General features: G+C 35.4%; 1 protein-coding gene across 1 annotated transcript; it reads right to left on the bottom strand.

Annotated features, from left to right (window-relative positions):
- Window positions 1-9,985: 9,985 nt before the first annotated feature.
- On the bottom strand, window positions 9,986-10,189 carry COX8C (cytochrome c oxidase subunit 8C). The gene has a single exon (XM_065880158.1). The coding sequence runs from the start codon at window positions 10,187-10,189 to the stop codon at window positions 9,986-9,988; it is 204 nt and encodes a 67-aa protein (XP_065736230.1).
- Between the last annotated feature and the right edge of the window lie 6,129 nt (window positions 10,190-16,318).

Genomic DNA, 16,318 nt, shown 5'->3' with positions numbered 1-16,318 from the left:
TGTAAAACAGATAGCTAGTGGGAAGCAGCTGTATAGCACAGGAAGATCAGCTCGGTGCTTTGTGACCACCCAGAGGGGTGGGATAATGAGGGTGGGAGGGAGATGCAAGAAGGAGGCATTATGTAGATATATGTATACATATAGCTGATTCACTCTGTTATACAGCAGAAACTAACACAACGTTGTAAAGCAATTATACTCCAATAAAGATGTTAAAGGAAAAAAGAAAAAAATAATAAAAGAAAAGCCTTGGTCAACCTGGCAAGGGGCTCTCAGGAGTGTTGCCCATCAGATGATACCCAGTTGGGTCAAAAGGGCAAGGCCCTTGTCTCCTTATCTCTTTCAGTCTGGATACAGGTTTCCTGGGAAGGGCATGAAGTTGGGTGAGGTTAGGTGTTTGCAGCTGCGGCAGGCTCTGAATAACTTACAAGCTGGAAGCTGTCTGCCAACTTTCCTCTCCACTGTTATGCAGTCAGCCTTCCTGGTGGGAGATCTGGTGGCACATCTCTATATTTACCAAAAATGTTGAAATAGTATTTCTTCACTGTGGACGATTGTTAAGTTTTTAGAAATTTCAATTAAATTAATGTAGTGTCCAATATTCAAACAAAATACAAATTATAGAACCACAGTTCCTCACACAACCATAAAACACAATGGAAAGAAAATAAAATGAATGTGATATCTCTGTGTCCTCATTTTGTTCTGAAATAATTGTGCAATAAATTGTGCAAAGCTATTTTACAAAAATAATACAGGATGCAATTAAGGATGTTAGAGCTCTTTTGAAGTATATAGACATAAAGTCCAGGTATAATGGGTAAAATTTATGATTCAATTACCCCAAATATTCAGTTTCTTCATTGCAAATATATACTGTTCAAACCATGTTTGGTCTAATTATGAATTCATACTGAAACCAAAAATAAACTCATTGATGAATTATAACATATTTCAACATTAATATTGAAGTATATTTAAATATACTGTATCCTCAGATTCATTTTGGAATCTACATATATTTTTAAGCATTAAAACTTTCTGTTTACCTATATCCAAAACCATAAAAATAGTTTTTTATTCAGAAGGTAACTAGCAGGGGGTTATCATTTTGAGAAATGAATTAATTATTTACTATGTAAAATGATCCTTTTTATTTTAAAATCTAAAGAGAATGAATTAGACTTTTTGTTTGCTTCACTTTGCAAATCCTATCACTGCTGGGTATACAGCTCATGTGCTATTTTGCAAGGGCCATTCTCAACTAGTCATCTCCAACTCCATGACTTAGTAATAAGCTTATTCAAAAGTTGCTGCGAAAACTCTGATGTTCAAATTAAAAGATGCAAAGTCTAAAATAATGTTAAACCTGGCTGAAATAGGTAACAAATCTAAGGAAACCTATTATATAAGAATGTCCCATTCTTCACAATGTTCACTTTGAGGACTAAAAGTGACTCCTTAGAGATCTGGAGCTAATCTTCACCTAAGAAATGATGTGCTTTAAACACAAAGGAACAGATATGCTATATTGTTGCCAATTCTACAAGATTTCTTTATGTGAATATTTTGTATTGCAATACCAAATGAAGCAATTCAATTTTTATAAGAATTTTGGTATTATTTATTATACCACATGTGTATTTAAATCATTAGACTATATTAATATGGCAAGATTATTTTAGGATTGATATTTTTCCAACAATATTTATAAGTCCATTCCAGTTATATTTAAATATGTATATGTAAATATGAGTTTATGTATGCTTTTGGAACAATGGGTCTTATGCTTTTGGATATGGACATGTATGGATGGTTTGAATATGATGTATGTGGGAATGAGAGAAGATGGGAGGTGTCTGTAAGTGGATCAGTGTTTACGTAGTTGATATAGTTATTTTTAAAACTGTCCCCTATGCCTATAATTATCCATATTTATGCATGTCTGCATGGGAGTGTTTGTGTGATTTTTAAATCAAATTCTATAACATTCATAGATTTAAATTAATGTTCGTATTTATAGAATTATAGTAGATTTAAATATAACATTTATTGGTTTAAATTGTATTTAACAGGTATAGTGACAAGTTTTAAAATCATTGTGCTTGTCTGTATGTTTATTTGAAACATTGAAGGAGATTGAAAAAAAGTCTGATTTATTAGATGTAAAAGAGTTTTTCAAACATTTGGAAGTAGGTATTGCAAATGGTTGAGAGAAATAGATTAAATTTTCAGATGTAGTTTGAAATGTCTTACAGAATTGATAAAATTAAGTTTGTAAACATTACTAGATATTTAGGGAAATTTACTCATGGAAATGAAAATGAAAATTAATTGGGCATTAAATTTGATTCCACTTATCTAAGGTTTCTAAAATAGTCAAACTCATAGAAACAGAGAGTAGAATAGTGGTTGCCAGGGGCTGGGGGGTTGAGGGAAATGGAGAGCTGTTGTTCAATGGATGCAAAGTTTCTGTTATGCTAGGTGAGTAAATTCTAGAAATCTGCTGTATAATAGTGCCTATGGCTAACAATAAGGCATGGTGCACTCCAAAATTTGTTAGGAAGGTATACCTCATGTTAAGTGTTCTTACTGAAAAATTAAACAACAATAAAGGGACACAAGAAAACTTTGGGAGGTGTTGGATATGTCTACTACCTTGATTATACTGATGGCATCACAGATGTTTGCTTGTGTCTAAACCCATCAAATGGCATATTTAAATATGTGTAGTTTTTTGTATACCTCAGTAAAGTTGTTAAAAAAACAAATTTTCCAAATAAAGGTATTTAATGATAACCCACATAACTATATTTATAATTAAATACACCAGATTATAAACCGTGTTTAGGAGTTTAAAAGGAAAATAGATTTTTAAATTTGTAAACTGAATAAATTGAGAACTAAAGAAAATACAAGCAACCATAAAAGTTTTTTACCAAACACAGATACCACACCTCCCCCCCCGCCCCCCCCCACAATACCATAATCTCAAATAATGAGTAGGTAGAAAGCCTGGGAAAAAATCCTCAAGCAACCACAGCTGTGATCAGATGAAAGGTGATTTCTTTGTCTATAAATGGTTTCTTTTTCCTCGCAGGCCCTCCCCAACCCCTATCTTGGATAGCAGGCAAAGGAAAATCAACAAAAGAGCTAGACTTAGTATAGATAAGTGATTCAAGAATCTTTTAAGGAAAGCCTCTCTAGGTAAAATGCTTGGTCTCTCAGGCTTCTCAGACTTTGTCTACAAATGACGAGAGGTGTGTGGAAATATGGTTTATGGGATCTCTTATTAAGGTGAGGCACAGAACACTTCTGTCATTCGTATCCTCTGGTCACTGCCCAGATAGCCTTTGCAACAAAAGTCCATGCCAGAGTAACAAAGAACCTGATCTCCGTGTCTTAAAAAGTGCCCACTGACAGCGCTTGTCCCTCTCAGGCTTCCTTTCATCCTGAGTGGAAGAGGAGCCCTCTCTACTTCTCTGTCAGATTTTTCTTTGGGCACCTGCTTTTTGGAACCCTGCTATTTCAGGGTCCCTGACTACAGACTTGACTCTGAACCAGTCATGTCCACATCACATGGGACTCATGGGAGGCTCTGTTATATAAACAAGGCAAAGATGGCCTCTGTCTATTGACCCTATGGTGATTATTTCTTCATAGCAGACTGGGGCCCATTAGCTCCAAAGCCCACAGGCACCAAACTCAGATTTTTTAGATTAGGCCATTTAAAGACTGTTTGCTTTGCATACCCTGCAAAACTGCACTCAACACCTGCTAGCCATCTGCATGATAAACCTCAGTCTATAAAAGACCTCAGATTGCTGCTGTCCTTCGGAGTGTCTGACCCAGAGGCTCACCAAATCACCTACACTGACACAATTCTACTAGTTAAGTTACAATTTAAAATATTCTTTTAGAGCCACATGATGTTTGGTCAATCAAATCATTTTTCTCTTTCTTCAATAATAAGAACTCATATTTATTAAATGCTTGTTAAATTGCAGGCATTTTCCTAAGTATTTTATATATATTGACTTAATTCTCAACAACAAAAACATCAACTTTGCTGTAGGTCCTAGCATTATTCCAATTTAAAGATGAAGAAACTGAATCACAGGGAGGTTAAGTAATTTGTCCAAGGTCACAGAACCAAGATTCAAACTGAGGCGTACTTATCTTAGATCCTTACAACCTTGCTTTCATTGAATTTCACTTTCCCAGGCCCTCATCTTTTATTAAAATTATAGCAAGACAAACAAAACAAAAACCAAAGCAAAACAATACCCTCTATTTACTTCTGTTTTAAAAATTCTCTCCAAAAGAGTTCTCGTTATATCACCTTAGATGAACAAGGCAAATATAATAGCTGTTATTCTTTTATACATACAACATATGTGTATTATATAATATACTCTAGATAGATAAATAAATGAATGGATGGATGATATGTATGGGGGAAAGGTGGGGGAGACATTGACAAAGATAATGATCTTTCTTCTGTCTTGCCTCCCTATAGTTCATGCTGCTAAGAGTAGCCAGTATGATACTTTCAAAATAAAATCAAATCATTGCTCTGCTCAAAGCATGTCATGGTTTCCATTTCACCAATATGGCCTTGTTGTTTTTGGAACATGCTAAGAATGCATTGACATGTATGTAACACTTCAGAAAGTTCCTTTTATCAAACACACTCTTCTACTCTTCCCTGTGACTTCTCCCCTATCTATTTTCAGGTCTATGTTCAAAAGTTACTGTGTAGAAGTTCTTCTTGAACTATTCTATATATAGAACACTTCTCTCTGCAGTATCGCTAACTCTTACTTTGCCCTAATCTTCTTTATAGCATTTGTATGGCTCCATAATGCAACTATAAAACCAGGGACCGTGTCTATTGGCTTTCTGTTGTATCCCCAGTGTTTAAACTAGTGACTAGACAGTTTTCAGCACTCAATACTTATTTCTTATGTGAATAATATATTTATAGCTAACTTTGAAGAGATATTAAATAAGGTGCTAGGTGTTATGTTTAAGTGGTTTAAATATATGCTACATAACCATGACAAGAATTTCATGTTATAGAGAGAAACAACCAGCTTATAAGTGGCAGAGATAGGACTTGATCTGAGGCAGTCTGGTTTTAGAGACTACACTATTTATCATCATGTCAAACTACCAGACTATGAGAAATTTCTTTTCGTGTTTAAAACATTATTCCCTTCTTTGAGGTTTCGGTATTGTTCATTCTTTCAATTAAAGAGAGCAAATGCAATTAACATTTATTTTTACCCTGGCTGAGAGACAGTTTAAAATTTGGTTTGTTCTCCAGTCATTAATTCCCCCTATCAATGCCTTGGAATATATGCCTGTTCTAAATACTACTCCAAGTTGTTGTTTTTTTTCTGGAAAAAAATGTGGTAAATTAAAAAATTATAATTTGCCTTTAGGATCTCTAATTTGCTGATCTTATGTTATGCCTTATTTGTGACTTGCATTGCATTCACTGTCTTCTGGGAAACTCCAGGCTTTGATTTTTCCTCCTCAGTATCTTATAGCACATTTATGGCTATTTCACTTAATTTTGTGCTTTGTGAACACTTTTCCTACTTTACAATGTAATTTTAATTCTAATTACATATTTAATGTTACTTTCAATTCCACGTATAAACTCCAGAAAAAAATGCAAAAGAATATATGTTACTTGGGCTTTATTCAGGAGTTGACAGTATAAGTTGGTCATAAAATTCTGCACTAATTTTCTACTGCTTTCTCACTGAGAGATTGAATATATAAATGGACAATAGCCGAAGTGTTACCAACCTAGGTCCTTGGACTCCTTAATCAAATAGAAATTGATAGAGGTCAGACGAGAAACTTAAGCAAGGCTTTACTGGGACTCCTGCTTCAGCAAGAGGGAGTGAAAACAAGTAACAGGTGCCCTTGCTTGCTCCCCCAGGGTGGGGCAAGCTGGTTCCTTAAATGTGGTGAGAGTAGGGGCAGATGGGTGGGTGAGCCGGAAGGGTGGCTTAGGTGGTCTGCGTACCCGCTTGGTGGTGCTGTGTGCAGGGATCATGTGCAGTACCCTGCTTTTGCTCCCGGAACCTCAGACGTGTCAGTTGGTTTTCGGCCTTTTTCTATCTTACTGTTCATAATTTGCCCCAACTGTGCATGCATGCAGTTATTTTTAATCCTTTATAGTTTCTTTGTATTCTGTTGCTCAAGAAGGAGACGTCTGTCCAGGTGCAAGCACTCCAGTAAAGGGTCCCAGTCCCAGCCTATCTCAAAACCATATATAAAAGTAGAATTCTGACCCTCAACCTGCAGCAACCAGTCCAGGAAGCTAAACAACAGCCTCAGTAGCCATTGACCCAAAACAGCCAGGACTTGATCAGTAACGCAGGCTTCTCTAATTTTTGCCCCTGCTTCCAACTTAGGATCAACCAGAGAAAGCCAAGTGTGCTCCCCTAACCAATTGTATAGGTTGCTCCACTTCTAGTTAGTCTGCTTACAGCTTCTCCAGGGCAACAGCCTCTAATCAGAGGATACTGAAGCCTTCCTTTTTTTTTCTTTCCATATAAAGCTTTCCCATTCATCTGTCTGCCTTTGAGTCTCTGCCAACAAAAGGGTTGATGGCTGACTCCCTTGCTATAGCAAGCTCTGAATAAATCTCATTTACTCATTCTCATTTGGGTTGTCTTAGTTTATTTCCACAGTTCCTTTATCAGTACCCTGACAAATTTATTTTAATTGCTTCTAGAGTATGTGTTCCTAATCTTATATTTAAAATGTAGACTTTCACGTATTTATACACTGTATTCATGAACAACCATTCTTGAGACTGTAACTATGGAGAGAGTGGCAGTCAAGGACAAAGCCCCCCACTTCTGGGCGAGCCATGTTCATATGCATATCAGCATTCCTAAAGTAGGTGCCGCCATTCAGAGCCCACAGCTGAGGCACATTTTAGGCACCTCAGCTGAAACCTTCTTGCTAAAATATTTGCTCCACTCTGACTCAGCACTTTTTCACTCCTACCACATCTCCCTCCCCCTGCTCCTGGCCACCTGGGTCTATAAAAGGCAGGAGGGTTTTTTTTTTTTTTCTTTCTTTCTTTTTCAGGATCCTCAGCCTTGAGATGATTTCCCCCACTGTGCTGCATATCATCTGACTGACCCTCTGCCGGTACCCTTCCACGGGGAAAAATGGAACATTGGCTAGCCTGTACTTTTCTTTTTCTTTGCTTCTTGCCTGCACTATCGCAGTATCATGGGGGAAATTGTGTCCCTGAACAATTCATATTGAGGTAACCTCCAGTACCTCAGAATGTGACTGTATTTGGAAATATGGACTTAAATAGGTAAGAAGTTTAAATGAGGTCATTGGCATGGACTCTAATGCAGTATGATTGGTGTCCTTATAAGAAGAGAATTTTAGGACAAAGACACACAGAGGGAAGATCACGTGAAGACATAGGGAGAAGATGGTTATCTACAAGCCCAGGAGAGAGGCCTCAGAAGAAACAACCCTGCTGACATCTTGATCTGTAAGTTTAAACCACCCAGTCTGTGGTATGGTTTAGGCAGTTATGGCAGTCCTAACAAACACACACAGTAAGTGAACAAAGCCTTGATTGTTACTTTTGGTTTGGCTCATTTTCGGTAATCTACCACCTTGACACCTGGCAGCTCAACAGTTTTTCTCTTCATTGTATAATGGTTTTTGCAGAGTACTTTAAAAAAAAAAAATTTATTTGGCTGCGCCGGGTCTTAGTTGAGGCGTGTGGGATCTTTTAATTGAGGCATGTGGGATCCACTTCCCTGACCAGGGATGAAACTGGGTCCCCTGCATTGGGAGTGTGGAGTCTTAACTACTGGACAACCGGGGAAGTCCTTGAAGAACACCTTTTTTTTTTTTTTTTCGGTACGCGGGCCTCTCACTGTTGTGGCCTCTCCCCTTGTGGAGCACAGGCTCCGGACGCGCAGGCTCAGCAGCCATGGCTCACGGGCCCAGCCGCTCCGCGGCATGTGGGATCTTCCCGGACCGGGGCACAAACCCGTGTCCCCTTCATCAGCAGGCGGACTCTCAACCACTGCGCCACTGGGGAAGCCCAAGAACGCTTTTTTTTTTTTTTGTGGTATGCGGGCCTCTCACTGTTGTGGCCTCTCCAGTTGTGGAGCACAGGCTCTGGACGTGCAGGCTCAGCGGCCATGGCTCACGGGCCCAGCCGCTCCGCGGCATGTGGGATTTTCCCAGACTGGGGCACGAACCCATGTCCCCTGCATCAGCAGGCGGACTCTCAACCACTGCACCACCAGGGAAGCCCAAGAACGCTTTTCTTAATGAAGTCGCAGTTTACAATTTTTTCTTTTATGTTCCATGTTTTGTTAATTTATCTAAAAAATCTTTGTTAGATTACAAATAAACTGTTTTCTTTAAGAAATTTTATCATTTTTAGTTGAATATTTAGGTAGGCTTTTCATTTTGAGTTCATTTTTTCTTCATGGCGTGAGAAAAGGGAGAATGCTCAGTCTTTATGCATACAGATTAAATTGCTTTGGCATCTTTGTCAGAAACAAATTGACCCTATATATGTGGCCTATTTCTGGATGTTCCATTTTGTTACACTGATGTATATTATCTTTTCACTAATACCAAACAGTTTTGATTTTGTAGCTTTATTCTCAAAATTAGGTGGAATAAGTCTTCCAGATTTTTCTTTTTATTCAAAATCATTTTTGAATCAGCTTGTTGACTTGTATAATTGGAATTGTATTTAATGCATAGTTGAAATGGGAGGCGTTACTATCTTAAAAATACTAAGTGTTTCAGTCCATGAGTATTGAATATTTCTCCACCTAGTAGTCTTTTATTTTCTATCATTAACGATATATAATTTACATTGTTGAGAAATAGTGCATCTTTTGTTAGACTTTTCATGAATATTTTATTTTGTGTATAGTGAATGGAAATTTAAATATTTTATTTTTTTAATTGTTGCCACTAGTTAACAAAAGTACAACTGATTTTGGTATTTTAATCTTTTATCCTTAAATTTTGCCGTATTCATAAATATTAGTAGTTTTTTTGTGGATTCCATGGAATTTTCTATTTAAACAATCATACTATCTGCAAAAGGTTTACTTCTTACTTTCCTGGCTTTATCTTTTATTGATTTTTTTTGCCTTATTGCAATGGCTAGGGCCTTCAGAACAATGTTGAACAGGAATGTTGAAAGTGGGAATCATTACCCTTTTCCTGATTACACAGGGTAAATATTCAGGTTTCCTTCATTATTGAAGATCTAGGCTGTAGATTTTTTTTTAGATTCAATGTGTACAGTTTGATGAATTGGGACATATGCACACACCTTTATACACCTTTGATACCATCACCACAATCAAGGTAATATACATAGCAATACCTTCCAGAGTTTTCTTGTTTATTTATTTATTGTGATGAGATCTCAACATGAGATCTACCCTCTTAAATTTTTAAGAGCACAATACTGTATTGTAAACTATATGTACTATGTTGCACAGCATATATTCTAGAATTTATTCATCCAGTGTAACTGAAATTTTATGCCCATTAAATAACAATTCCCCATTTTCTCCATCCCGCCCAGCACCTGGCAAACACTGTTGTATTCTTTGCTTTTAAGAATTTGACTGTGTGTGTGTGTGTGTGTGTGTGTGTGTGGTATCAATATAAGACAACTCTCTCTCTCTCTTTTTTTTTTTACCAAGCATGAACAACTGTCTCAATTTTATTTAACATTTTTAAATGACTATACAACTTTCTATAATACACAATATAAAAAAAGTGCAAAATATTTACCATAAGCATGTGGTTATGAAAGTGAATACCCACAGCGGTTGCATCATCAACCGAACTAAGTACTTTTACTCATTTAAAGAAGCCACAGCGTTTTCTGAAAGTTTGTTGGACGTTAACAGCTGTTCTACATCTTCTCCCACTACCGTCTTCAGAACTGGTTCATATTGCTTAGCACATAACCACTGGGGGTTAAGAAGGTGGTAAAAAACACCATGAGGGCAATAGCCACCTCTACGGTCGACGCGGGGCACTGGCGGGGAGGCACCAAGTGGGCCAGGCGCTGACCAGGCTGCAGGACCAGCAGGGTCACATGGCAGCTGGGAAGTAGGCAGAGAACCGGCAGGCGCGGCATGACTCGTTGGCTGAGGCACAGCAAGGCGAAGACGCGAGGCGAGGTGAGGTGAAGTGAAGTGATGTGAGGCGAGGTTTTTTGACATAAGATCTGAGATCTGTAGTTAGCAAACTGGAGATGCAGGAGAGCCAGCTAGTGGTGTAAGTTCCAGACTGAGCTTGAATGCAGGAGAATACTGATGTCCCAGTTTGAAGACAGTCAAGCAGTTAGAAATAAGTTTTCTTATTGAGTCTTTTAGTCTATTCATTCCTTCAATGGGTTGGTTGAGGCCCATTCACATTGGGGAGGACAGTCTGCTTTACTTGCTTTTATCAATTCAAATATTAATCTCATCTAGAAACACCCTCACAGACCCATAAATATGTTTGACCAAATATCTGGCCACCCCGTGGGCACCAGTCAAGTTGACATTAAAACTAACCACATCAGGAGCTCAGATGATTGATTTGAGGCAGTTGCTTCTCCATACCTGCAAGGGAATCACAGTGTTGATATTTTAATAGATTGCTTTACATAGTGAAGAAAATGTTTCAATGCATGATTTTATTTTCTTTGCTATGGAACCCTATCTATCCTTACAGCTAAATGAGTAGAAGAGCACTGGTTATTGTTAGATAAGTATCCTTTATTATTAGCATGGTTTGCTTAAACTCTTTCCCAATGCAAGACAACTGGGATTAGCTAGTTTAACTAGATTGCTAGATTTTCAATGTATGAGCTCTAGTAATTCCTAACTAGTACAATTGCAGTTGTATATACAATTAGTTTCATAAATTAGGATGTTTATTTAACTATTGAAGCATAAGCAGGTGGTTAGGTTAATAAAGTAGTGTAACCAAAAATCTTTAATTTAGGCAGTGGTGATAAATTTAGTTTTACTCTTATGATCCATGATAAAATATTATATAATATATAATTTTCTTCCAATAAGAATAAAACAGTTGAATATGGACCAAAAGTTGGTGCTGAAACAAAGTAAACCAAGATAGAATAAAGGTTAACTTTTATATTAAGACAGGCAGAACTAGCATAACTCAGATCAAGCTAGATTTTTTAGATTCCCGTGGAAGAATAACAAAACAAACTAAATATTCAGTTAAATTTAATAATGAAATGAACCTCCCAAAGTTCATGCAAAATGACCAACCATCATAGTATTGTATCAGAACTTCAGGACCCACAGTAGACTGATAGAACCCCTTAGTCTATTTCAGGTCTTCCCAGCTTCTACATAGATTAAGATTTGGTCTTCACACCCTTTTATACCTATATTTATATCTATATTTATGTGTATGTGTGTGTATATATATATATATATCAAAACTTAACAAATAATATACATATATACTTTTCATACCAAGAGACTGGAAATTTTGTAATATCTAGGCCTGAGACATCAATCTTAACTTCGTGTTCCAGTTTTACTTACAATTTGTGACACATAATATGTGTTAAATCAGTTTTCTAAGTGAAAATGTAACGTCATATATCCATACTCTAGAAATTGTAAAAGACAGAATTATGGGATGATTCAGGTAATCTAAAATATGCCAATCTACATCCCATATTATACTTTCAAATTACTTTAGTTTTAACTTTAGCATTCTTATTTTATAGGTTGTTTCTAACTTCTGATTATTTTAAATATTTTGTGTTATAAGGGAGGACAATTACATTCATTGAAAAAAAATTTTCTAATACGCATGTGATTTTGAGTGATTCTTAAAATTTGCAGTCAGGAACCTTTTAGATCTATTGTTTTGAACACCAAAGAAGAGAGTGCTATTACTGAAGTCATTTAATATAATCCACTTTGACCATTGCCAGAATACTGTTTACATGTTTTCTCTCTACTTCAAAATATACTACTCCTTATACAGATAAGTTTTATAGTCACTCACCAATATAATAATAAATTGTCATGACTATGAAAAGGAAAATTCTTTACCTATAATGATAAACTATCAAATTAAATAACAAATTTTGACCCACATCCTTAATATGAATTTTTATTTCATTTACCTATGCTTAATGATAATTTGAGTATTTTTTAAATATGCCATAGAAAATATTTATTCTAAAAATTTAAATTAGTAGACCAGACAAAAAGAACTCATTATATTATATGTAGCACAAGCAGAACTCTTTGCCCATTTGAAAAGATGAATATATTAGTTATGTACATGGTGTAACATACTCTAAAACATAATTTAAGGCAGTGGCTCTCAAAATTTTCTCTCAGAAACTTATAAAATTCTTAAAAATTGTGGAGACCCTTAAAGTGGGTAAATTCTATCTATATTTTTCATATTAGAAATTTAAATGGAGAACTTTTAGAATTCATTTAAAATAGGTATTGTATATAATATAAAACAATATAATTAAAACAAATATATTATGAAATATTTATAAAATATTCTATATATTTATATAACTATAAAAATAACTTTAAAACACAAAAATAGCAAGAAGAGTGGCATCTTGTCATTTTAGAAATCTCATGTTTGGTTCAATAGAACAGAGCTTATTCATTCAGTTGTAATATACATCATGTGGTCTGGAATACTTAAGAAAGTAGCATGAAAAAGGCAAACTTGTTCTTCTCCCCCTCCCCCTCCCCCTTCTCTTCTTCCTCTTCTTATTCTTCCTCCTCTTCTTTCTCTTCTGCTGCTTCATATTACTGTTATTATTGAGAAAATAATTTTTACTTCACTGACCATTTTATGAAATATAGAAAACCAAGAAGTGGCCTTTTAAGTTACCTATTAGTTTTCTATAATCATGTACTATTCGACAGCTATGGAAAAATTCTCCGATTTGTCCTCAGTGTCAGACCTTTGGGGTATAAAAATTCTTATCAGTATGTACCTGCTGGGCATTTAGTAGCTCAAGCAAGTTGACAAGATTGTCAGCACTCTCAGAATACAGAATTTCTCCACAAATAATATATAATGTGGTTTTATATGCAAAAACCTATTTCAGTTGATACAGTAAAAAGATATAGGATAAAATACTGATGAAAACATGCAAGTTAACAGAAATTCCTTTGTAATCATTTCCTTTCTCCATTATCTATTATAAGCTTTTTTTCCCTATCATTAACTTATTTCCAAAACTTGGTGTAATGATAATGACTTTGACAGTTATTCTGTGGAATTTTCCCTTTTCACAGTCTAGCAAACAGATTGCAAATGACTGCTATGTAGCATTAGGCTATTATTTACCCTTATGAAATTCATGGTCTCATATCAAGTGGGGCAATAATTCCTTTTTTACTGAGTCCAAGATCATACTGCTCGCTTCATGACAGGCCAATAAATGAGAGACAAGTTGTTGGGGCAAGGACTAGTGTCTTTATTTGGAAATCCAGCAGACTGAACCAAAAAGATGGTGGACTAGTGTCCAAAGAGCCCTTACCCGAGTTAGAATTCAGGCTTCTTTTATACTAAAAGGTTGCAGACTTCTTGGTGAAGAAATCCTTTGTTCTTGCAGCTGCCCTTCACAATGTTCTTGTAAGCCTCCAAGAAGGCAAATGTTATTCTCTGTTCTGCAACTTTTTATCTCTATATAACTGGAAAAGTGTTATACCTTTAAAGGTCAGAGCCTATCATGTATATCTCAGGCTATAGGTAACATTCTTTTACAAAGGCGCACAGCCAGCATGACTAAGCACAGGCAACAGAGCACAAGGGTTAGAGCTAAAGGAATAGATCCAATATGGAGTCAGGTTTGTTTTTCTCTGTTACACTCTCATATCCATCTTACATAGTTATTAAATATATTAATATACAAAAAAATAATGTAAACTATAAGGTGATATCCAAATATAAGCTATAGTTATTTCAATGAAATATGAACACAGTGCATCTTAGTCATTGACATATGTAAATTCAAGACACATACCTGGATCCATGAATAGATGATGCCTTGATCTCTAATATCCAAATATTAGTGTGAAAATATGATTCCAGGTCGATGGTTGAAAAATAATTGTTGGGTAGTTGCCTGGTTTCTCTAGTGAAAATGACATTAGAAAATTCAGTCTAACCATAGATCCTTATAGATTAGTGGTTGCTCGAAAATGCAACTAGTTCTGAAGCCCCTTTGGGAAGTTTTAATTTTATCATAGTAGTCTAACTTGTGATAGTTGATAACTGGGGAAGTGTGTATGTGTGTGTGTGTGTAAAATGATGAATTACCTGAAAGCTTCATATTGGAACATATTCTATTTCCACAGCCCCAAGCTGTTCTAGAAACATGGCAACCTCTGGAGATTCAATATAATTTTATTTTTTTGCATCAATTTTATGAATTTAGTATATTACTTATTTACATTAAAGGACACTCTGGACTCTTTGCCTACAATGGGAAGTGGAAGTTAACTGCTTTGTGGTACCAGCAATGGACTGCATTCTGTCACTCAATTGTTATCAGTGACCTAAGTGAAATAAGATAGTTTCTTGGTAGTGACTTCAAAAGGAAAGCACTTAAATGTTTTCCACAGGAATCTTAGTATGCCTTTGTGAGCATAATATAGCTGATATAGTGGCAACCTAATTTCCCTGTGAGTATTCACTTTAGCCATACCAGCTGCTAGTCTCTACCACTAGCAACAGCTTTGATATTAAATAGAGATAGTCATTTTTGTAAAGAAGTAAATTGCTTTATTTATTACTGTTGTTGCTTGCCTCATATATTGAAACACTTTGTCACAGCTGGAGAATGCAGCTGCTTTCTTTTTCCTTATACTGCAATAAAAAATAAATCATAAGTGAAATACATTAGAGAGTAAAATAGTTTATTCAGTGTTTAAAATAGGCTGTCAGCAAGTTAGAAATATATAATTTTCAGAAAATGAGTATATAATTTATAGCAAAACATATTGATAATGATCAATTATCTGATTGTGTTATAGTATTATTTTGAAACTCTTATTTCTTAGTTAAGACAATACCCTATTTCAAACTTTTAAAAAAATTGAAGCTTGTGAATTTTGGAATCTTTTGTGTAATCATTGATAAATGATGATCAGATGTAAAATTTTTATAAATATATAATATCAGAGCCTGGCACATATTAGCAACAGGAGTCTTAAACACAAAATATAATTGTTCTGAATGATGAGATGAAACTGTTTAGAACATCAAAAAGTGATTTATCTAAACCACACTTCTCAAGTCAATAAAAAACTAAACTCATACACTCTAACTAAGAGTTCTCTAAGGTCAGGGATATTTAGACTTGGTGTTCTAAGCTCAGAGGAAATTCATGTGCTCCACAAGGAATGTATATAAAACTGTCTTGATCATGAACTGAACTGATTAAACTCTAGTGTATAAAATCTTTTAGTTGATCTGGTAGGAAGTTTTCAACTAAAACTACCTAATAGTTTTCTAATAAAATTTTAAAATAAGAGTAAAAATAAAATAATAACTTCCCTTTCCATCTATGACAGAGTAATGAATTGGATTTACCCTTTCTCCTTCAGCAAAAACAAAATCTGAAGGCAGACAAAAAATATGAAATAATTGTACTAAGTCTGTGATCCTTTGAGAAGAGAAAAGCGAACAACATGATCCTGTGATTTTTTCCAAATTATTAGCTGGAAATAGTTTTCTCACTGCAAGGCAAAAAGGGCTTCTAGGTGTGGAGTGGGGCTAGGTGAGATTTTTACCTTTTCCTCATGTTTTTATAGAGTATGGAACATCTGCACAAGACTCAATAGTGGAGTGAATATTTCTGGCCTGTGAAGGAATATTAGGGCATTGAGGATATTTGATCTGAATGAAAATTATCTGTGAATTATACAATTCATTAATTTTAGAAAAAATTGAAGTAATGGTAAATTTAACTAAAATTCATCAACATACAGCAAAGTAGCTGTTACTTAGAATAAATACTTGTAAATCTGGCCTTAAATTTTATGATCTATGACCTTGGGTAAGTCTGTTAACTTTTTTCGATCTCACTTTTCTCATCTGTAAAGTGAAATTGGTTAACAAAGTCAGTAGTTGATAATAATTGAGAGTAATAACAGTTATTGAGCATCATCTACATGCCTCAATAATTCTTCACTACATCTCTGTGAAACGGGAATTCTTAGTATCCCATTGTACAGCAAGAATAAGT

This window comes from Phocoena phocoena, chromosome 7 (assembly GCF_963924675.1).
Source record: "Phocoena phocoena chromosome 7, mPhoPho1.1, whole genome shotgun sequence".
NCBI lineage: Eukaryota > Metazoa > Chordata > Mammalia > Artiodactyla > Phocoenidae > Phocoena > Phocoena phocoena.
The sequence above is the reverse complement of the archived record's forward strand: the minus strand, read 5'-3'. Positions and strand labels throughout refer to the sequence as shown.